The following is a 24,000-nucleotide window of genomic DNA, read 5'->3' as shown; positions in this document are numbered from 1 at the left end:
TGCCTCTCTTCCTGTTCCTTTGGATCATGGAGTGCTGAGTGTATATAGGTGGCTAAGCCCTGTGACCTTCGGTTGGTGTCAGGGGCACACAACTGGTGTTGAACACTGGAAGAACAGCTGAGAAGTGAGGCAGTTACCTGTGGGGAAGCTGAGTCACTGCACAATCTATAATCTCTTTTTTCCCAGTTGTTTTTGTTTTGCTTTCCTGGGTAATATTTTTATCAAACAAAGCTTGTATCACCCAAGCAGTTTAAATGCTAAAGGTAACTGGACTGTGAAGACTGAATTGCATTGCTCTTGGTAAAACCTTTTGACTTCCTGAGATGTGCTGTGGCTTTGATGGAGAGAGCAGTGCTCAGCCATCTTAAAAAGAAGGTAAAACACAATATTGAGGTGCACCAACTCTAGTGGTCATGACTAGACTTTGCTATTCCTTGAAATAGCAGTGCGGCTAGGAAAATATTCATGGGGGTTTTTTTCTTTGTTTCATTTGGCCTTAAAAATAAATCAGTGAGAATAGACCAAATGAGGTTGGGAGAACATCTGCATTGGTCTCCTGTGTGCTAGAGGTAATGGAATTTGTCCTATCTGTTCTCCACAACATCCAAGAAAGGTGTTGTGATCTGGTGTCAGTCACTGTATAGCCCTCATTGACGAGGATGTTTTCAAAAAAATGAGACTGCACTGCATGTGACATTGCAGCAATAATCACCAAGGGATGTCATCTCCTAAGTATAGGAAGCCAACAGTGACTTGTGGATCTTCGGTCTTGTTCAATATCTTTATCGATGATCTGGATGAGGGGATTGAGTGCACCCTCAGTAAGTTTGCAGATGACACCAAGCTGGGCGGGAGTGTTGATCTGCTTGAGGGTAGGAAGGCTCTGCAGAGGGACCTGGACAGGCTGGATCGATGGGCCCAGGCCAATTGTATGAGGTTCAACAAGGCCAAGTGCCGGGTCCTGCACTTCGGCCACAACAACCCCATGCAGCGCTACAGGCTTGGGGAAGAGTGGCTGGAAAGCTGCCTGTCGGAAAAGGACCTGGGGGTGCTGGTTGACAGCCAGCTGAACATGAGCTGGCAGTGTGCCCAGGAGGCCAAGAAGGCCAATGGCATCCTGGCCTGTATCAGAACTAGTGTGGCCAGCAGGAGTAGGGAAGTGATCGTGCCCCTGTACTCGGCACTGGTGGGGCCGCACCTCGACTACTGTGTTCAGTTTTGGGCCCCTCACTACAAGAAGGACGTTGAGGTGCTGGAGTGTGTCCAGAGAAGGGCAACGAGGCTGGTGAGGGGTCTGGAGAACAAGTCTTATGAGGAGCGGCTGAGGGAACTGGGGTTGTTTAGCCTGGAGAAAAGGAGGCTGAGGGGAGACCTCATCGCTCTCTACAACTACCTGAAAGGAGGTTGTAGCGAGGTGGGTGTCGGTCTCTTCTCCCAAGTAACTAGCGATAGGACGAGAGGAAATGGCCTCAAGTTGCACCAGGGGAGGTTCAGATTGGACATGAGGAAAAATTTCTTTACTGAAAGAGTGGTTAAACATTGGCACAGGCTGCCCAGGGAAGTGGTTGAGTCCCCATCCCTGGAGGTATTTAAAAGACGAGTAGATGAGGCATTTAGGGACATGGCTTAGTGGGTGGTGGTGTTGGGTCGACGGTTGGTCTCGATGATCTTAGAGGTCTTTTCCAACCTCAATGATTCTATGATTCTATGATTCGGGGTGTGATTGCTGCTGTTGAGCATGTTGGGCAGTACTGTTCGATTCAGTACCTCTATTTTAGGTGCTGTTTACCAAGTGGTTGTTAAGGGGGATGGCCAGAGCTGACAGTGAGGCAAGGGGAGGGCAGAGCAAAGTTCAGCTACGTTTGCGTGCTTTATGAATGATATGTTAAAATTTAGCCACCAAAAATAGTAGCTTCGCTGTGCCTCTTCGTAAATATCTGTGGGACTGAAGAAATGATTCAGAACTAAAACGCACTCTCCCTGAGGGACTTTTTTCAGCACCGAGCCCAATTATTTTTTGAATGGGGGGTTTAGCCCTCCAGGGAAGCCATAAATATGTCCATAGCTGAGCTGTAGTGGGTTATATATTCCCAATTGTCCTATTAAGGGAATTCAGTAAAGGAAACAGGAGACTGTTCTCCCTAGTAAAAGTACTAGCAGCTGTTTTCTTGCAATCTAAATGATACTGCACATTTTACTCTTGAATATCTAAATAGTGTTTGGCCACATCTAAGTTCATGAAAATTTAATGTCTCGGTGGTTGAAACTGGCCACTTTTTTTTTTTTTTTGGATCACGGCTGGTGCAGACATTTTAAATGTCTCTTGATAATTGCTTCTAAGGTTGAGAGACAAGAAACGAATCTTTTGTATCTTGGGAGGGGGGAATAAGCAGACACATGATAATTTATGATGGAAGGGAGCTCCAGAGGTCATTTGGTCCATCCCCTGCTCAAAGCAGAGCTAACTCCAAGTTAGATGAGGCTGTCGAGCCAAGCATTGAGGATCAGGGATACAGAGTCCAGCCCCGCGGGGATCCCGCTCCAGGGCTTAACTGGTCTTGTGGGGAAATTGTTTTTTCTTATGTCCAAGCGAATAAGTCTTTTTATGCAGAGCTGCCTTCTAGCCAGTTGGTCCCCAGCTGTGCTACTGAATGGGGTTGTCTGTCCTGGGTCCATCTTGCCTTTGAACTTCTTAAGGTTCCTGTCATCCAGCTTCTCTGCTGTGCTGAAGTTTCTCTGAATACCAGCTTTCCCCTCCAGAGCATTAACCTCTTCCCCCAACATGGTTTCACCTGCAAACTTGCTGAGGGTGCTCCCCATCACATTGTCTGTGTCACTGATGAAGATGTTAAACAGAATTGGCTTGTGATCAGCTGTGAGTTAAGACTTTGAACCTTCAGCCACAACCTTTTGAGCCTGATGTCCAGGCAGGTTTTTTTCACATACCTTATAGTGCACTTGTCTAGTTGGTGTCTTTCCAGTTAGACTGCAAGCATCTTAAGGGAGACTGTTAAAAGCCTTGCTGAAGTCAAAGGAAAATTTTGTTTTCCCCAAAGCCAGTCATTCTGTTCTAGAAGGCAGTCAGGTTGGTCAGTCATGATTTGCCTCTGCTAAATGCATGGTAGCTGTTCCCAGGTTGCCTTTTTACCATTCATAAGCTGGAAATGGTTTCCATGAGGACTTGCTCTGTGATCTTCCCTGGGACTGAAATGAATCTGACAGACTGTTGTTCCCTGGGTTGTCCTGCTTTGCCATTTTGAAGATGAGTGTAACTTTTGCCTCCTCCAGTCAACATGACCTGTCAAAGGTGAGAGAGGGCAGCCTTACAGTGATCTTGGCCTGTGCCTTCTGCATGTTCAGATGAATCCTTTCTTGTCCCATCTACTTATGTGTCTAATCTATATAAGTAATCCTTAACTGTCACCTTTTACTAATGAGAAGCAGTTTGAAAAAGTACTAGACAGAGAGAGACATTGGGTGCTTGAGAGCAGACCTTACCAGTGAAGACTAAGGCAAGGAAGATACCAAGTATTTCAGTAGTTGCCTTGTCCTGCATTATGAGGTCTCCTGCCCTGTTCAGCAGTGGGCCAACATTCTCCTTGCTCCCCTTTGCTGCTGACATATCTGCAGGAGCTCTCTGTTGCCTTCCCCATCCCTTGCAGGCTCCTCCCAGGGAGCCTGTCCCTGCTTACACCTTCTGTACATGGCTTTTTAAGTTTGAGCTCACTCAGGAGTTACCCATTCAGCCAAACTTGCCTCCTGCCTTACCTCCTTGTTTCCTTGCACACTGGGCTGGATTGTTCATATGCTTTAGAGAGGTTGTCTTTCAATTTCAACCATTTCTCCTGAGTCCCTTGGCATTTAAGGTAATTCTCCCAGAGGCTATCACTTACCAATTTCCTGAACAAGCTAAGACTGCTGCTCTGAAATCCAGGATCTTTATTCAGTTATTTGCGTTCCTCACTTTCTTCAGTATTTTAAATTCTTATATCACCTCATAGTCAGTCTGGCTAAGGCTGCTGTCAGCCTTCATGTCCCTAGCCATTTCTTCCTTAATTTGTACCATGTCAAGCAGCGCGCCTTGTCTACTTTAAGGAGTGCATGCAGAAAAAAAGTCTTTGATGCTCTCCAGATTGCCTGTGCCCTGCTGTTCTGCTCTTCCAGCAAATGTCTCAAGTTCCCCATGAAAACAGGCCTTGTAATTGTGAGGCTTATTCCAGTTGTTTAAAGAAGGCTTTGTCCACTTTCTCTTCTTGACTGGGCAGTCTGTAACATATGCACACCGTGTTTACCTCTTGTTTGCCACCCCTGTGATCCTGATCCACAAGCCTTCATCGTTGAATCCTTGGATCAATGATATGTTGTGTTGTTGAAACAGTGGGGAAAACAGTGTGCAATGTTTTACGAAAGTGCTAGACACTTAGTAAACTGTTGAGAAAATATGTTTGCATACAAGAGGAATATCAGCTTACTCCTCCTCCCTGCGTGACTTGGGACAAGTCATTTCCCCTCTCTTTTGCTTCCCCATGTCTCATACTGAAGTCTCTGTGGTAGAGACTGTCCCATATATCAGGTCAGCGTGTCCCCTGCTCTACTATAACAAAGATAGCTGATGTGCAAGCTACCTTCCAAAGATTGCAGGCATCATTGCATTAGTATTTCTGAATGTACCCTGCATCCTGTCTTCATGGGGGCTGAGATTTGGTGATACAGAGGACCTGCAAGTCCACTTCCCAGTGGCAAGTAGGATGTGAATGTCCCCACTCACCAAAGCAAAGTTGGAAGGAAACCTGGTTGCTAAAAACAAGTGTATGTTCATACAGGATTTTCTCATTACCAGGAACATAGTGATTTGGGGCATGACAGTGGAAAAGATCATACTCTGATTTGCTCTGCCAAGTGTAAGGATTTTGAATTTCCCCAAGTTATATGAGTAAGCTGGTTAGGACAACAGGGCAGGATGAAGGCAAAAGGAAATGTAGATGAGTGCATGGTGAAAATAAATATTTAAACGACCTGTTCAAATTACTTGTACATGTGGAAAGAAAAAACATTTGCTGTTTTTTTCAGTCAGGAGGAATCTTTACATACTTTTGAATAGCTGACATCTGCTTTGTTCAGTGTCAACCAAGTTAAGTCAAGCCTTATTTTCTTTTTTGTAGTATTTAATAGAGTCTCCTTGTTTGGGTTACAAAACATGGAGGTTCTTAGTGCACTGTGCACTTTTCTCTGTACCTTACATGTAGGAATCCCCATTTTTAGGCTCAAATACGTGCATAAAGACCTTACTTAAGAAAAAATATTTTTCTAAACTGTCCTGCTTGTAATGTTCCGTCACTTCTAACTGCAATGTTTCCCCTGCCTCCTACATGCTCTTCCCTGTGTTTTGCATTACCAATAGCTAAAAGCTACCTGCTGACAAGCTGTTCACCTTAGTTTTCTGCTGTGAGAACTGTGCTGCATCTCTCGACTTAAGTAGTTTTAAGTGGTGTTTGGCACTGTGTTGCATATTGGCCGTGGTGGTCAAGTTTAGCTCCCTTTTCTGCAACTTCAGGTTGCAGAAATAACTTTATTGTTATCAGACAATAAAGGACAAATGACTTAATTAATCTTAATTCCATTTTGAGCCTACTGCTGCAGTCGGTTGATCATGTTTATACATGTACTTATTCTGACATAAAATCCTACTGAAATAAAAGGGACTTCAATGGACGAAGTGAGGGTTTGCAAGATACATCTCTTGCTAATATCGGTAGCTATGCCTTGTTTTGAACAAGACTGGATTTACTTTGATTTCTAGATTAGTGCAGGTTACATTGAGCAGAACATTTAATGTATCTCATTGATTTTCCCTGTAATACTACTGAAACACAAGTCACTGCTCTAATCATTTGTTTTACCGTTAAAATTCTGTATGCAGATCTGGTCCCCTGGGATATCAGTGTGTAACCAGATACTCCATGATCTAATCGGGTTCTGTAAGGAAAATGCTATTGCTTCAACACTTAGCAGTAGAAAGCTTCATCAAAATGGTAATTTTGTCTAATATTTAAAGTAAAAAGCAGTTCAAAGAGGCAACCATGAAAAGCAGGGGTGTACGAAATTTTAAGACATTTCTCAGATTAAACAAAGCAAAATCCAAGCCAGAGTTTAAGATGATTTGTCGTGACTCCATTTATTGTTAAAGAATAAAATGTTATAGCTGTCACTTCAGTTTATAGGCTTTGTTCCAGTTCAGTTAAAATAGCATTGCCATCAGAAATGATTGACTAGCAGGATCTCATTAATGTGATACTTATTTGCCACAGCATGCGTGCTTTGGAAAGTAATTTTGAAAAGCGCCTACAGAAGCATCAGTTGCAGGCAAGGCTTGTGCTCTGAACTCATTCTGATGCTAGGATTTGGATCTCTGAGGGCCTACCGCTACAGTCCATTTCAGAAGTACAAGTCCTGCTGACCTTGAAGGAGTTTTGCAAGTGGTGTGACATAGGCTGAGGAGCAGACCTGCTTGCTGCAGTGAGTCTGACCGAAGTATCCCCTCTGGCTGGGACAGTGGGAGTGTGGCTCTGCCTGCAGCCGGACAGTATTTCTGTATAAACGGCCAGATTTCACTGCCAGGTATTCAGAAGGCTAGTGGTAGACAAGGGTGATGAGCGTGTCCTAGGGTCAGCTCATCTCTCCATAAAGCAAGACAAAGTCCCTTACAGAATGATCATGCGTTTGCAGATGTCCTCAGCTTTATCAGCTGCTTTCGTGTAAATGTCTAAATGCTGAGCAGAGTAAGTTGTTGGTTGTTTTGTTTTGTGGGGTTTTTTTTAATGGACATACCTTGAGACAGAGAGAATTTTGCATAGCAAAGGGTCTTACATATTTGTACTCAACTCTGTTAAGTTGTGGAAAACGATAACTTCTGTACATAGGCGCGTTTAGTATGTCTTGCTCTTGTCAAGAGCATGCAGTAGCGTTTCTGTATTTTATCAGTGGAATGTAATGCTATCCTTGGCTCTATCTGTTATACTTATGTAGCAAAGGAAAGCAAAAAATTTTAGAGGTAAATTTAAGAAGGAAAACAGCATTCAGTGACCTTGTTGATGACCAGATAGACTTGAAATAAATAAAAGGTCAGAAAGGTTACACGTCCTTGGCATTTTTCAACTCTTACTTCAGCTGGCTATAAAGGTGTGTGTGGGATGTTGTTGGTTTGGTTTGGTTTTTTTCTTTGGTTCTGCAAACTAGACGGTGCGCAGTTCAGCATGCAGGGCCAGACTCTTTGTTGGTTCTAGGGATTTATTACGTGACTAGCTTTGCTGGAGTTACACCAGGATTGCTTTGACGTTCAGAGCCCACTGACTTCAGTGAGCTTAAAGGCGTAAGTAAGAGCTAGAAGAGAGTGAGAGAGTGCCCAGACAAGCAGTGAAATAGGCACTACCTTTCCTTCAAGTTTCTGGGAGGTGCTGGTGGGGTAAATGCTGCCAGACAAATGTAGTGTGTTGAGAAAAAGAGCAGGGGAGGAGTCCGTTGGTGAGTTGGTACAGGTCAGAAAATTATGTTTATTAAGAAAAATCACTAATGACTTTTAATACAGGAATACAATATTGATAACTTTCTTCTGTTGTGTTTTTAGGGTCTCATGACTCATTTAGCTTCTACATCGATGAAGCCTCTCCAGTTGGGCCTGAACAGCCAGAGACGGTCCAGAATTTTGTGTCTGTTTTTGGGACTGTGGCTAAAAAGCTGATGAGGAAGTGGTTGGCTACACAGACCATGAACTTCACCAGCCAGCTGGGGGCAGGTATACGGTATTTTGATCTTAGAATTTCCACTAAGCCCAGAGACCCAGACAATGAACTCTACTTTGCTCATGGTTTATTCAGTGCCAAAGTCAAGGAGGGTCTGGAAGAGATCAATGCGTTTCTTGCTGACCACCCAAAAGAAGTGGTCTTCTTGGACTTCAACCATTTCTACGGAATGCAGAAATACCATCATGAAAAGCTTGTCCAAATGCTCAAAGACACGTATGGAAACAAAATGTGTCCTGCTATATTTGCCCATGAAGTCAGCCTCCAGTACCTGTGGGAAAAGGAACACCAAGTGCTGGTGTTCTACCACAGTCCAGTGGCTCTCGAGGTACCATTTCTTTGGCCAGGCCAGATGATGCCAGCTCCTTGGGCAAACACAACAGATCCGGAAAAACTGATTCAGTTCCTCCAGGCATCAATCACTGAAAGAAGAAAGAAGGGTTCCTTTTTTATATCTCAAGTAGTGCTGACGCCAAAGGCTAGTACGGTGGTGAAAGGGGTTGCTAGTGGTCTCAGAGAAACAATCACAGAAAGGTAAGTTTCTGGTGGGTAACGTGCGCTGACTGTGTTGAATGTGTGTGTTGGCAATAGTGCTCTTCTAATTCCTTATAAAGAAACTCCAGCAGATGTATTTCTTCCATGCTACTGTGGCTTAGTCAGAACTTGGGCATAATCCTAAAATTTTTAAAGAGAAACACATTGAAGGAGAAGCTTTTGTATCTTGAAAGAAAATCTGGCACTAAAACCTAATGAGATCTTACGGAATTGGCTTAGCCTTTTTTTTTTTTTCCTGAATGCAGGTTTTTCCATTTGTTTTGTTTTTCAAATGTGGTTTCTTACCATAAGCACTGAACATCTTTTCTCAGATTTCCTTACTGGATGTGGACAAATCTGTCTGAATGATCCAGATTTTTGAAGTTTTTATTTATGCATCAAGCTTCAGCTATTGGGTAAATAAATTTTTCGTTTTGGCTCATCAGCAAAGCCTGACACTGCAGAATTTGCATCCTTAACTACCTTTACACACCTTAAAGATGTCTGGCTTTTCTCTCTGCATACCATCATCACACATTATAGCAAAGATATCAGGACACCATTAGAGTGAATTTGCCTCCTAACAGGCCTTCATTTATCATACAGGAAAGACTGTAGACCATTGTAGAGGTTGTGTACGTGGAATACTGTGTTGACAGGCCATTAGTTGTTACATTACAAGAAAAGCTGTCTGTGCAAGACATGCATTATTTATACCATTCTGACTTTGATAAATCACAGCCAATTTTCAGCTTAAAGGCATATATGTGTGACTATGTTCTTGACAACTTGGTAGGAAACTTGAAATTTAATGCCAAGACACAAAAGCTATTTTTTTCCCCCTTAAAAAAATAAGAAGGGTTTCAGAGTGTAAAAAATTTATAATGGGGATCAATGGCCTGCTAATGTTCAGCTCTCTGCACGTATGTGCCTGTGCCAGGAAGGTCTATTGGGAACACTGTCCCCTCCTATGAGATGAATGACGCAATGCCTGTGACACTACACCCTGCAAAGAAAAGATGCCTCATTTTTGAGAAAGGTTGAGCCGTTTTTATGGCAGCTTTCCTAAGCGATGGTTAACTTTAAAAAACAGGGAAAAACTTTACCTGAAGTGGTAAAACACTGATGCAGAAAGTTTTATAAGCAGTGGAATATGATTCAGAAGTGCTTGTGCGATTGCACTTGCAGCTGTTTGTATATCCTCCACATATGTTTTTACAGACTCCATTGGACTGGGAATCTCCCTTTCTGGTGAGTCTGAAGAGCACTTCTCTGTACTGAAATAACTACTTTGTTGATGGATTTTACTGTTAAACACTTACCTTGTTGCTCAGGGATTTATCTTCTCTGGTAAACATCTTTCTGAGTGTTCTTTAGAACATGAAGTAGCGCAATCAAGAAACTACCAGGTTCTTCTTAAAACTTGCTGCATCAATAAAATAGCCATTAAAAACCCTTTTCTTCTCTGGCTTATAATGTGCTTCCGTGAAGCTGTTTGGAAAAATAAAAAGTTCAAATGGATTCTGGATATGTTTGGCTGAGCTCTGAATGACTTGAGCCTTTGAAAATTTTGAGATTATAACTAACTTGAAATGTCAGTAAATAATTGGGCTGGAATACCTGGAAATGTTGTTTTTCCAAATTACAACTGAGATTTTCACATGAGCCACAAGTGTATAATCACATCTGCTGCATGAATACTTTTTTTTCTTCTTTGCATAACTCTTTTAACCATTGCAAAAGAAATGGACCCTGAAAATTATCTCCAAAGCTGGTATTTAGTCTTCCATCAGAAGTGTGGCATCTCATTTTGGAATCCTACTACTTATTACAAAAATACACTGCAGGAAGACACAGGCTTGGAATGTGTGTTAATCTACACAGAAACTAAGCTCGTATATTGAGTTAACTGCTCTGAAAGTAAACATCAAGTGTACTCAGAACTGCTCCTCATTTGATAATGACCCTGTTAAAAAATAAACAGATGAGCAATTAAAGGATGCAGCACAATTAGTAGAATTTACAGAATTCTCTTCAACCTGGATGCATTAATGTTTCAGTAATTTAAAAGTATGTAATCCATACTAAAGGAGCCGGGGCATATGTTCCAGCTGCTCTGTGTTTGCTACTTTGAACCATCTCATAATTATTTGTAAAAAGATTATTCTGTCCTTTTCAGAATAAATACACAGATCAAATCCCATTATTGTCCAGGTAGATAAGATATGTGCCTTTGTTGCCAGTTGCTGCATAGATTTATACATTTTATACTATTTTCTGCTTATTAATAAATGCTGGTGAAGAGCTTTGCATTAAGAATGCAAATGCAATTAAGTATCTTGCTTTTGGCAGCAGTTTTATAACCATACAGGGGTGGAGTTTTTCCCTCACATTGAATTTTGAAAGATCTGAATGCAAATGTGGAATAAGGTTGAATTTTTCCAATAATTCTGGTGTGGGTTTTTTTCCCATAAATTAAATATTACATTTAAGAAATGTTCCTTTGGCATTTTCAAATGACCCCCTTAGCTGTCTCTCCCCCCCCCCATCTGTACAGTGGCCATTTTCATTTACATATTGACTTAATTCTGAAAATAGAGCAAGTTTAGATCCTTTCGGATCCAATAAAACCTATCAGCTTTTGATCTCTGAAGTTGTTTGTTGCTCAGGAGATTATTTACAATTTGAAGAGCAATGGCCACCTGAGAGGGTGAACATAGTTTCTCTCAGTTGTGGCATCCATCAGATTTGGAAAACTGCAAGCAGACACTGTGCAGCAATCCATGCTCCTTTCGCTGCTTTGTAGCTCATGTTGTGAAAGAGCACGGTGAAATATTCCTCCGTAGCCAACACAAGATGGTTGGTTTAATAGCTCTTCATCGCGGCTGCTTGTGGTGGTGGAGGTCCATATGTTCAAACTGCAGTTGAGCAGTCTCCTAAGGCGATGCATTTCAGAAGGAGAACTGATTTTATTCCTCATCCTGTTCCCCACAGCACAGATATGCAAGATGGGAGGCCTATGGTAACCTTGATTAAAAAACAAAACAGTTTCATGCTCCTAAGACTGAATTCAGTAGAAGATATGCCAGGACTGTTTTTTACTGATAATGCTTCCTCACAGGCTTTGCTGCTGTCATCACACTTAATGCTCTATGGGACAATAATTTGAAAGAAGCAGAAATTATAAAGTCATCAAGCTTTCTATCATGCACAAATGCAAGAGGGAAAAGCCATTTCTCATAAGCTCTTCCTAGGACCATGGCTCAGCGTTACAAAACTTTATAACACAGCTTTCATCTTCATTACTTGAATGAGGAGAATAGCTTGCATGTGTGCATGTTATGTTTCTTGGATTTGATGAAAAACTTTGAGGACTAACAATATGTTTTCAGGCTTAACATTCTGTCACGCACAGTTTAGATGCCAAGAAATAATCTTTGATTAGCAAACAGTACTTACCAAATGAATTACGTTCCCTCTGCTTATTGAATTAACTTCACAGTGAGGCAGCTGCCTTCAGTAATGTCTGAAAGGCGGTTGTGAAACAGCCTTTTGAGTGTAGAGCTGTTCTTCATAATAATCTAGTTTGTTTTCTGATTTGCAGTGAAATAACTAATTTTACCTCTGACAATGGAGACAAGCATGATATTGTCTTTGTTGTCTCTGAGGTTGAATAATACAGAAGAAGAACAGATCTCCTGTAGAGGATGCAAAAATCCTGTGGTACTTCTAAAGCTTTCGAGAAATAGAAAACAAACACATACCCAGCCAATTGTCACTTGATTTCCAAATTAATCTCTAAGGATAATGTTCCCTGTAGCTCACATGTGACTAAATCCTTGTCCACCATGCTAAAGCTTCCCCCTTAGCAACCAAAGCAAATTAAAAAAAAAAAAAATCCTGCACGTGAGAATGAACCTTTGAAGTGGAGGCAAAGCAGCCACACTATTAACAAAAGGGGTGATAAGTAGGCCACAGAAGCTGTCTGGAGAAAAGCCATTTCTGGGTGCAGTCATAAACTAAGCAGGGTCAGATTTAGCTAGCAAATAGATGGATATTATGTGAAAAATAATCCCTGGAGTCGCAAGAAGTGGGATTTTTGAGTCAGTTACTGATGGTGCACTCCTCCAAGCCATATCTCAGCCAGCTGAATTTTTGAGAGTTTCTGTGTTGCTGGAAGAGTGGGATTTGATGATGGTTTTGATCCATACTTGGTACTGACTGATGCCATTCTTAAACTATTTTATGTGAAAAAGAAAAACAACAACCGAAATGGCAACTGTATTTTGCTAATTGTCTGGACATCCTTCCTGCTTGTAACCTTGATGTCTGCCTCCGTGATGGGCTGCAGGCTCCGATGAACTGGTTTGGGTTTAGGACTCGGCGACCCCATAGCAGCAAAGGTGGTGTGTGAGCTCTTTAACTGCTGAAAGGCAAGTGTAGACTCGGTCCCTCCCTAACGTGTACGGTACAAGCATGCTTGTCCCTCACTGCATTTGACTTCGGAGGCAGCTGGTTTTTTTGGAGGGGGGGGTTGGTTTGGTGTTTGGGCTTTTTGCCTTTTTTTTCACCCCAGAAGGCACAAACTATCATTCTGGTATATTACTGGGGAATTCGAAAGTACTCTGGGCAATCCAGCCAAATCCTTAGTATTTCTATTCTTCCTCAAACTATCCTTACTTTATCCTTACTTTTCTGGTCTTTCCACACAAGAGGCAATCTCTGTATTTGCACACAGAGTAGCACAGGGAGACCTTGGTTTCATTTGAAGCATCTTTCTGCCACGTCAACAGGCCTGCACAGTAAAATCCCAAATGGGCTGTGTATGTTCAGGCAGACTTTGCTGGCAGGCGTTTTAGTGGCATTTCATCATCAGAGCATCTGTCTGCACAAGGGTTTTAGCATAGCGTTCTTTTGGGAAGTGCAGGGTGGTTGTGTCTGATGGCATTGGTCATGAACCTGGAATAGTATTAAAATGCCACAAAATACAAGAGAACAGGATTTTTTTAATAACTTTGGCAGGGAAAGTATTTATCTACATACCTATTAGTAGCCTGTGGGATTTAGTCCAGAAAGGAAGTTGGCATGGTGATCACCAGCTCTGTGACCACCAGCATTATCAGTGGCTCGGCTTTGGGGTGTTGGTTTGGGGTAGTTCTATGTATATGCTGTGTGACTCCTTGTAAAGATACTTTGTGATCCCATCATCACACTCTGAGCACAGTCTGACCCTGTGTATACAGAAAACAGCAAATATTTTTCATCATGAAAAGGAAATGTTCATTCCCCCAGCCCCGCTGCTGTAAGCTGTCACTAATATCTACTTGTCTCAAAGATTTCATGCTTCAATCTGCACGGCTGCTGTAGTGAGATTGAAAGTGGCTCATTAAGTCAGTTGGGTTTTCTTTGATCTTTCTGACATTACTTAGATGTAGTAACACTAAGGAAACTCTACAGCTAATAGATGCTAACAAGTGCTGAGCCTGGGGGAAATGCATTTGTTGGTGCTGGGCCTAGGTGTGCCTAGCTGCTTTTACCTCATTGTGAAGGGAATGGTTCCTTGATGGGTTGGTCCTTCTACTCTTCATTTAGAAGGTACAAAATGAGCACAGAGATTTACACAAACAAGCTTTTCCATATTTATTCACAAGGTGGCTTTCGAGCTGATAATGACTTTCTGTAATACAAAGATATTTAATACAAACTCAAGCAAATACAAAGTCAGCAGGGATGACAACATCCATGTCTTTATGTTGTATTAGCGCTTGCATGCTGCAAACCATTGCCTTCAAGAATATATGAGTAAGTAGATCTATAGGCACATCCTTGTCAATTTTTAAGTAGAGAACTGGGCATTTCTGGACTAACTAACATGCAGTCACTATATGTTTGGAAGTTTGAATTTTTAACCACCTGTAGCTGCTCTGTGGTCCTGGAGTGGTAGTATGTGGGTAGAAATTGTCAAAAAATACCTGTCACTCTTAAAACCTGTACATGCTGTATCACTCCTGATGGATTTGGGCAATGCTCAGCATTCTCCAAAGCCTTAGAGGGCTTTCAATTGTAATCTAGAGAGAATGCATCTACACTCTCCCTAGAGAAGTTACCTGCATATCCCCAGCTTCTGCAGTGGCTGTCTCTGCTTGGAGGGTAGGCTAGGGAAGACTTAGCTACAGAAAGCCCCTGGGATCCATTGTCAGAAGGTACACCAAGCCTGCAATTAGTTTTATTAAACGCTTCCCTGTGCTTACAAACAAGTAGCCTTTGTGGACTGAATGAGCAGTTAGGCATTCAGACTATAGCTAGAGTTCTGTTGGGGCAAAGCGTTCAGAGGACGCAGTAAGGGATCCTGGCACCTTGGTGCCACATTTGTACAACAGAAACGGCTGGAACGCAGGGAGTGGAAAAGGACTTATAAATAGGCCAAAGGTCTTGGTGATATACCACCTTCTGTATGATGAGGACTTGCATAGGCTATAAAAATGCCCATGTTTTTCTTCTATTAAAACAGATTATAAAGTTTGTTCCCTAGGAATGCAGTAATGTCTGTGGGATGCAATGCAATTCTTCCGTAGGGAGCCACTGTCATTGTGAAAGATGCTGGTTTGATATGATGTAAGGTTTATTTTTATTTCTTTTGTTCTGAAAGCCTGGAAATGTTTAACCTCATTTTATTGATCTTTTCTCTACAACTTTACTCCTAGGCAAATGTTTCATAATTCCATTTTCTTCCAGCATTGCTTTTTTTTGGGGGGGGGGCAGGGAGGGGGGACTAAGAGATAAACTTCATGTAGTCAGAGATTATAAGAAGTTTGTCTATAATTATAATAATAGCATTGCATGTATTGTCCCAGGCTGTACAGTTGCTTCAACAGAGCACAGCCTATTATAGTAAAATGTCTTTCAGTGTTTATCTCGGACACTAAGAAAATTAATAAAAGGCATGTCTTTAAGACACTGAATGATCATACAGTGGGATTTGACCTTTGGCAAGATTTTAATATTGTAGCTGTTGATCTGAGAGTTTTTGTAGCTAAGCAACTGTCATCCAGAATGTATTATATCATAAAATAGTATTAAGATATGAAGGAGACTGAGTGGTTAGAGTAGAGTAGGAGCCATGGTGAGATGCAGGCACTTTCCCACTAAAAACTTCTGTTTTCTGAGCTATAGGACAAAGGAGGAACCTTACCATCATTTGTTTCATGGTGGGATATTGAAACCTGCTTAATTTTATCTTTCAAACAGTGCTGTTTTCTCAGTTGTGCCAGCAAGCACTGTTGTGTAGTAAATCAAGAATGAAATCAGATTGTGGGTTATGGGCTCCTTAATTTTGCTTCTGGACAGCAAAGAGGGACAGCCATGGACCTTTATTCCCTTCCTACTTGGATTTACATACTCTGAAGTCTGAAACTGGCTTCTCTCCTTTTCCAGTGAGGCCCGTTCAAATTACAGCTCTGAGGTAATGCCGTAACCCAAATAATTCCTACAGGTATGGTAGTGTACTGTGTTGCTTGAGTAACTAGGAAGGGATCATTTTAGCCAGTGCATTTGCTGCCTTGTTTCCCAAGGTTTGAGTGGATACTGCAAAGAAACTTGCCTCCTTGTGAGCAGGCTTTTCCTCAGAGCTAAGTTCATCACAGTTTGCCTTGGTTTTGCTGCTTACCAGAGGAAAGCAACAACAGGGCCAGCCCTCCGTTTCCTGCTTTTGATTGAGAAAAATGCTGAAGCAGTGAGGACTCAACTCCTCACTGCCTTCCCTGCTGTCTCAACTGAGCTGTTGGCTGTGCAGAGCTTGTGACTGCCATCCCTGTGTCAGGAGGAGGATCTGCCTCCGCTCAGGACCACTGTTGCCGCATCCTTTCCTTAGCCACCTTTTACCATCTCTCTCCTCCCACACACACTCTTTTTACTTTGTTTTCATTTCTTCCTCTGGGCTGTTGCAGGCAGTCAGCCCAGCAAATTTCATAGAATCATAGAATCATTGAGGTTGGAAAAGACCCTTAAGATCATTGAGTCCAACCGTTAACCTAACACTGCCAAGTCCATCACTAAACCATGTCCCTAAGCGCCTCATCTACTCGTCTTTTAAATACCTCCAGGGATGGGGACTCAGCCACTTCCCTGGGCAGCCTGTGCCAATGTTTCACCACTCTTTCAGTAAAGAAATTTTTCCTTACATCCAATCTAAACCTCCCCTGCTGCAACTTGAGGCCATTTCCTCTTGTCCTATCGCTAGTTACTTGGGAGAAGAGACCAACACCCACCTCACTACAACCTCCTTTCAGGGAGTTGTAGAGCGCGATGAGGTCTCCCCTCAGCCTCCTTTTCTCCAGGCTAAACAGCCCCAGTTCCCTCAGCCGCTCCTCATAAGACTTCTTCTCCAGACCCCTCACCAGCCTCGTTGCCCTTCTCTGGACACGCTCCAGCACCTCAACGTCCTTCTTGTAGTGAGGGGCCCAAAACTGAACACAGTAGTCGAGGTGCGGCCTCACCAGTGCCGAGTACAGGGGCACGATCACTTCCCTACTCCTGCTGGCCACACTATTTCTGATACAGGCCAGGATGCCATTGGCCTTCTTGGCCGCCTGGGCACACTGCTGGCTCATGTTCAGCCGGCTGTCGACCAGCACCCCCAGGTCCTTTTCCGACAGGCAGCTTTCCAGCCACTCTTCCCCAAGCCTGTAGCGCTGCATGGGGTTGTTGTGGCCGCAGTGCAGGACCCGGCACTTGGCCTTGTTGAACCTCATACAATTGGCCTGGGCCCATCGATCCAGCCTGTCCAGGTCCCTCTGCAGAGCCTTCCTACCCTCGAGCAGATCAACACTCCCGCCCAACTTGGTGTCGTCTGCAAACTTGCCGAGGGTGCACTCAATCCCCTCATCCAGACCATTGATAAAGACATTAAATAAGACCGGCCCCAAAACTGAGCCCTGGGGAACACCGCTCGTGACCGGCCGCCAACTGGATGTAACTCCATTCACCACAACTCTCTGGGCCCGGCCATCCAGCCAGTTTTTGACCCAGCGCAGAGTCCACCTGTCTAAGCCGTGAGCCGCCAGCTTCTCGAGGAGAATGCTGTGGGAGACGGTGTCAAAGGCCTTGCTGAAGTCCAGGTAGACCACATCCACAGCCTTTCCCTCCTCCACTAGGCGGGTCACCTGGTCACAGAAGGAGATCAGGTTGGTCAAGCAGGACCTGCCTCTCATGAATCCATGCTGGCTGGGCCAGATCCCCTGGTTGTCCCGCTCATGCCTTGTGAGCACCCTCAAGATGAACCGCTCCATAATCTTCCCCAGCACCGAGGTCAGGCTGACAGGCCTGTAGTTCCCCAGATCCTCCTTCCGGCCCTTCTTGTAGATGGGTGTCACATTGGCAAGCCTCCAGTCGTCCAGGACCTCCCCCATTAACCAGGACTGGTGATAAATGATGGAGAGTGGCTTGGCGAGCTCCTCCGCCAGCTCCCTCAGCACTCTCGGGTGGATCCCATCCGGCCCCATAGACTTGTGAGCGTCCAGGTGGTGTAGCAGGTTGTTAACTGCTTCCTCTTGGATTATGGGGGGTTCATCCTGCTCGCCGTCCCTGTCTTCCAGCTCGGGGGGCCGAGTATCCTGAGGATAACTGGTCTGCCTGTTAAAGACTGAGGCAAAGAAGGCATTGAGTACCTCAGCCTTTTCCTCATCCTCGGTGACAATGTTCCCCCCCGCATCCAATAAAGGATGGAGATTTTCCTTGGCTCTCTTCTTGTCATTAATATATTTGTAAAAGCTTTTTTTGTTGTCTTTAACGACAGCGGCCAGATTGCGTTCTAGCTGGGCTTTTGCCTTTCTCATTTCCTCTCTGCACGACCTAACGAGATCCCTGTACTCTTCTTGAATCGCCTGCCCCTTCTTCCACAAGTGGTAAACTCTCCTTTTTTTCCTGAGTCCCAGCAAGAGCTCCCCGTTCAGCCAGGCCGGTCGTCTTCCCCGCCTGTTCTTCTTACGGCACATGGGGACAGCCTGCTCCTGCGCCTTTAAGACTTCCTTCTTGAAGATCGTCCAGCCTTCCTGGACGCCTTTGCCCTTCAGGACTGTCTCCCAAGGGACCCTCTTAACCAATGTCCTGAACAGGCCAAAGTCTGCCCTCCGGAAGTCCATGGTAAATTGAAATTTCATTTCTATTTCAGCTGCATTGCGCGGTGATGGTTAGGACTTGGACAATTAAGATGAAATAATTAAATCTGAAACCAGAGTGTTACCATCAGCCTTTAAAGTTGCCACTGTGAGGAATTAGGAAAGGATGTTTCATACCCAGAGATGCTGTATCAGGCTGTCATCGGGTGCTAGGCAGGCGGTCCTGAAGCTCATTGCTGGAAGGTCATCAAGGTACTTGTGTGTTGTCTAAGATCGGCACTGTTTCTCTGAAGAGTATGAGCATATGCGGCATGGCGAGTATCTGCACCCGGTTTGGTCCATCTGTTAAGCATCCTCCTGCATAAGGTAAAGGACAGGGCTCAGCCGAGGGGGGTGAGTAAGATCGCTGCTGCAGCACTGGAAATGAGAGCCATGCTCTCGCCCTGCTCTCACACCAGGCACAGCAAGTTCTTCTAAGCCTGTTGCTAATGTGAGCTCAGAGAGCATTTGGCTGATAATGATCTGTTTCACCTAGTGGCATTTGCTGCTGGCTCCCTCTCTCCATCAGACAGCGTTTCAGTGCTATTACTGTCTGGCTGCACAAGAACAGATGAGACATAAATCCAACTGAACGGTTTTCTCTTGGTGGAAAGCTCCCTCCTTTGAGCTCTGCAGTCTGAGGAACATTTGTGGAAGTAGTAATCCATATGAAGAACATCTGGGGTTTTTTTCTTCTAAGCTATTTCTCATGAGAGTTATAGGTGGGCTGTTGCTTGAAAAATATTTTCCACCTCAGGCAGGACTTTTCTTTATTCTCTTGTAACTGGAAATAATGTATTGGATGGACTGAACACAAGGGTCAGTTACTGTAATTCCCTCTCAGTAACCTTCTGGGCTTCTCTCCTGCTTACAGCCAGCATCGACTGTAGCGGCTGTGCAGCTCTTCTCAGGGTACATCTCTTCTGAGATGCAGACTCACATCTGCTTTTTTTTTTTTGTGGTGTGTATTTTTCTCTAGGCCTATGCTTGTGAACTCTTGTCATGTCTTAAATAATGTGTCTGCTGATGCACAATATACCAGCATGTTGGGTCACACTGACAGAGGCTATGCTGTCTAGCAGATCTCCCCCCACGTCAGCGCTGGGTGGAGGGGTGCAAGGTCTGTCTGTCTGGTCTTTGATGCTTGATGTGAGGCAGATGCTTAGCTGAAACTGACCACCATCAGCATCTGGTGTGAGAGGTCTGTAGGAGGAAGGGGACTACAGCAGCTCTATGGCCAATGTGCAGCTTGGTCTGTATCCCACAAGAGGAGCATGAGCCACTGCAGGGACTCTCGCACTCAGTCCATGGCTGATGTGACAGGTCTGCGTTTCTTTGTACCGATGGAGCGGAGTGATCCAGCACGACTCCATGTCACGCTGAAGGAGGAGGGAATGACCTCTCTTGACAACATCTCTTCCCTGTCGTGGTTTAATCTCAGTTGGCAACTAAGCACCACGCAGCCGCTCGCTCACTCCCCCCCGGTGGGATGGGGGAGAGAATCAGAAGGGTAAAAGTGAGAAAAACTCGTGGGTTGAGATAAAGACAGTTTAATAGGTAAAGCAAAAGCCACACACGCAAGCAAAGCAAAACAAGGAATTCATTCACTACTTCCCATCGGCAGGCAGGTGTTCAGCCATCTCCAGGAAAGCAGGGCTCCATCACGCGTAATGGTTACTTGGGAAGACAAACGCCATCACTCCAAACGTCCCCCCTTCCTTCTTCTTCCCCCAGCTTTATATACTGAGCATGACGTCACATGATATGGAATATCCCTTTGGCCAGTTTGGGTCAGCTGTCCTGGCTGTGCCCCCTCCCAGCTTCTTGTGCACCTCCAGCCTTCTCAGTTGGTAGAGCATGGGAAGCTGAAAAGTCCTTGACTGGTGTAAACACTACCTAGCAACAACTAAAACATCGGTGTGTTATCAACATTGTTCTCACCCTAAATCCAAAACACAGCACTGTACCAGCTACTAGGAAGGAAATTAACTCTATCCCTGCCGAAACCAGGACAGTATCCACCCCTTATTCTATACCATCTACGTCATGCTCAAGTCCCATATTTTCCAGTGCAACCTCATTAACCACCCACCCCGCTTTCTATCCTTTCATATAACACACAGATATCATTCCCTTAGTCTATGGACTACCCTTGTGGAATGTCTGTAAAATGTCCAGAAATGTCCATGAAATATCCATTGAGTTCATTTAGTCCGTGACTTTGGGCTCCATCTGTGATGGTGGTCACTCAGGACAGGAGAGGTGGTGTGTTGCGTGGAGTTACTGGGTACCAAAGCCAGCTCAGGTTGGGTCACTGCTGCACTTGCACTGCTTCTTGTAAGGCTTGTCCTCCACTGGTTCGGGTGGTTCCTGCTGTAGTAATTTCTATAACACGCAACTCAAATTATGGGTTACAACAATTTAAAGGTATTTCCATTACAATCTCCACCCCTGGTCCCTTTGGGCCAGGTTATAGCGTTTAACATTGCAATGAACTTCTCCCCTTGCTCCTAGCCTGGCTAGCAACAAGGGGTTCCTGCTATAGTAATTCCTATAACATGCAACTCAAATCATGGGTTACAACAATTTAAAGGTGTTTCCATTACAATCTCCACCCCTGGTCCCTTCGGATCAAACCATAGGGTTTAACATTGCAATGAACTCCTCCCCTTACCCCTGTTCTGGCTTGGACTTATCCACAGACTGCAGTCCCTTAGGGTAGTACCTGCTCCAAGTGGAGCCTTATCTATGAGCCACAGTCTCTCCAGGGGTACACCTGCTGCGGCATAGATTTATCCACAGTCACTTTGAGATGCACCTGTTCCAGCACGGCCTTCTCCATGGGCCACAATGTCTTCAGAGATATACCTGCTCCAGCGTGGCCTTACTCGCAGCCACAGTCCCTTCAGAAGTAAACCTGCTGTAGCACAAACATAACTGCGGCCACAGACGCTTCGAGATGTACCTGCTCTGGCATGGGCTTATCCACGGCCACAGATGCTTTGGGGTGTCCTGCTCCCACATGGACTCATCCACAGGTCACAGTCCCTTCGACTCGAGTTCACACTGGAGTTCCAGCCTGTCTAGTACAGCAGCACAGAAACAGCAGCGATGCCCTGGCCATCTGCCAGCCCAGGCGCATGGCCATTGCTGTTATCAAAATGTTCCCAGGCACAGTAGAATATGATGATAAGCAGTACAGCAGTACAGCAAGCAGCGAAAGGAGAAAGCAGCCACTAACGAGCACTAGACTCTAATATACAGTGAGGCAAGCAAACCCCATGGCAAGCACAGGAGCCTGCCAATTAATAGCTAAACAGCAGTAACAGCTATAAATTCGATCTAGCACATTCCAATCAAACCTGTCATTATCTCGAACCCTTCAAGCCCCACGTTGGGCGCCAAAAAGGACTGTCGTGGTTTAATCTCAGTTGGCAACTAAGCACCACGCAGCCGCTCGCTCACTCCCCCCCGGTGGGATGGGGGAGAGAATCAGAAGGGTAAAAGTGAGAAAAACTCGTGGGTTGAGATAAAGACAGTTTAATAGGTAAAGCAAAAGCCACACACGCAAGCAAAGCAAAACAAGGAATTCATTCACTACTTCCCATCGGCAGGCAGGTGTTCAGCCATCTCCAGGAAAGCAGGGCTCCATCACGCGTAACGGTTACTTGGGAAGACAAACGCCATCACTCCAAACGTCCCCCCTTCCTTCTTCTTCCCCCAGCTTTATATACTGAGCATGACGTCACATGATATGGAATATCCCTTTGGCCAGTTTGGGTCAGCTGTCCTGGCTGTGCCCCCTCCCAGCTTCTTGTGCACCTCCAGCCTTCTCAGTTGGTAGAGCATGGGAAGCTGAAAAGTCCTTGACTGGTGTAAACACTACCTAGCAACAACTAAAACATCGGTGCGTTATCAACATTGTTCTCACCCTAAATCCAAAACATAGCACTGTACCAGCTACTAGGAAGGAAATTAACTCTATCCCTGCCGAAACCAGGACATTCCCACACCTCTCAAGTGGATGGACCTCAAGGCAGGGACCGGGGGACCAAAGTTCCTCCCACTGTAAGAGAAGATCAGGTTTGAGACCACCTGAGGAATCTCAACATACGTAAGTCTACGGGACCTGATGAGATGCATCCCAGAGTCCTGAGGAAATTGGTTGATGTAGTCGCCAAGTCACTCTCCATGATATTTGAAAAGTCATGGCGATCAGGTGAGGTCCCCGGACACTGGAAAATGGAAAACCTTGCACCCATTTTTACAAAGGGTAGAAAGGAGGACCCTGGGAACTACCGACCTGTCAGCCTCACCTCTGTGCCTGGGAAGATCATGGAACAGATCCTCCTGGAAGCTATGCTAAGGCACATGGAGGACAGGGAAGTGAGTGGAGACAGCCAGCATGGCCTCTGTGATGGAGTGACTACACGAGTGGACAAGGGAAGAGCTACGGATGTCATCTATCTGGACTTCTGTAAGGCCTTTGACATGATCAACCCACAATATCCTTCTCTCTAAATTGGGAAGATACGGATTTGATGGATGGACTGTTTGGAGGATGAGGAATTGGCTGGGTGGTTGCATCCAGAGGGTAGTGGTCAATGGCTCAATGTCTGGATGGAGGTCAGTGACAAGTGGCGTCCTGCAGGGGTCCGTATTGGGACTGGTACCGTTTAATCTCTTCATCAATGACATAGTGGGATTGAGTGCACCCTCAGCAAGTTTGCAGATGACACCAAGCTGAGTTGTGCGGTTGACACGCCGGAGGGACAGGATGCCATCCCGAGGGACCTGGACAAGCTCGAGAAGTGGGCCCCTGTGAACCTCAGGAGGTTCAACAAGGCCAAGTGCAAGGTCCTGCACCTGGGTTGGGGCAACCCCTGGTATCAATACAGGCTGGGGGATGAAGGGATTGAGAGCAGCCCTGCCAAGAAGGACTTGGGGGTACTGGTGGATGAAAAGCTGGACATGAGCCAGCAATGTGCGCTCGCAGCCCAGAAGGCCAGTTGTATCCTGGGCTGCATCCAAAGAAGCATGGCCAGCAGGTCGAGGGAGGTGATTCTGCCCCTCTACTCTGCTCTGCTGAGACCCCACCTGGAGTACTGCGTCCAGCTCTGGAGCCCTCAGCATAAGAAAGACACGGACCTGTTGGAGCGGGTCCAGAGGAGGGCCATGAAGATGATCAGAGGGATGGAACACCTCCCCTATGAGGAGAGGCTGAGAGAGTTGGGGTTGTTCAGCCTGGAAGAGAGAAGGCTCTGGGGACACCTCATTGCATCCGTTCAGTCCTTAAAGGGGGCTTGTAAGAAAGATGGGGACAGACCTTTTAGTAGGTCCTGTTGCAATAGGACAAGGGGTAATGGGTTTAAACTAAAAGAGGGCAGGTTCAGACTAGATATAAGGAAGAAATTTTTTATGATGAGGGTGGTGAAACACTGGCACAGGTTGCCCAGAGAGGTGGTGGATGCCCCATCCCTGGAAACATTCCAGGTCAGGTTGGACTGGGCTCT

The 24,000-nt window shown here is 44.9% G+C and overlaps 1 protein-coding gene across 1 annotated transcript in view; it reads left to right on the top strand.

Moving 5' to 3' along the window:
* PLCXD3 (phosphatidylinositol specific phospholipase C X domain containing 3) overlaps positions 1–24,000 on the top strand; it is a 94,190-nt gene that overhangs the window by 49,132 nt on the left and 21,058 nt on the right. Inside the window, exon 2 of the mRNA XM_076362644.1 lies at positions 7,625–8,333. Coding sequence (XP_076218759.1) covers positions 7,625–8,333 — 709 coding nt within the window. The remainder of the gene's footprint in view (positions 1–7,624; positions 8,334–24,000) is intronic.

The sequence above is a fragment of the Aptenodytes patagonicus genome, chromosome Z, assembly GCF_965638725.1.
Source record: "Aptenodytes patagonicus chromosome Z, bAptPat1.pri.cur, whole genome shotgun sequence".
NCBI lineage: Eukaryota > Metazoa > Chordata > Aves > Sphenisciformes > Spheniscidae > Aptenodytes > Aptenodytes patagonicus.
Note: the sequence above shows the minus strand (reverse complement) of the source record. Positions and strands in the feature narration are given on the sequence as shown.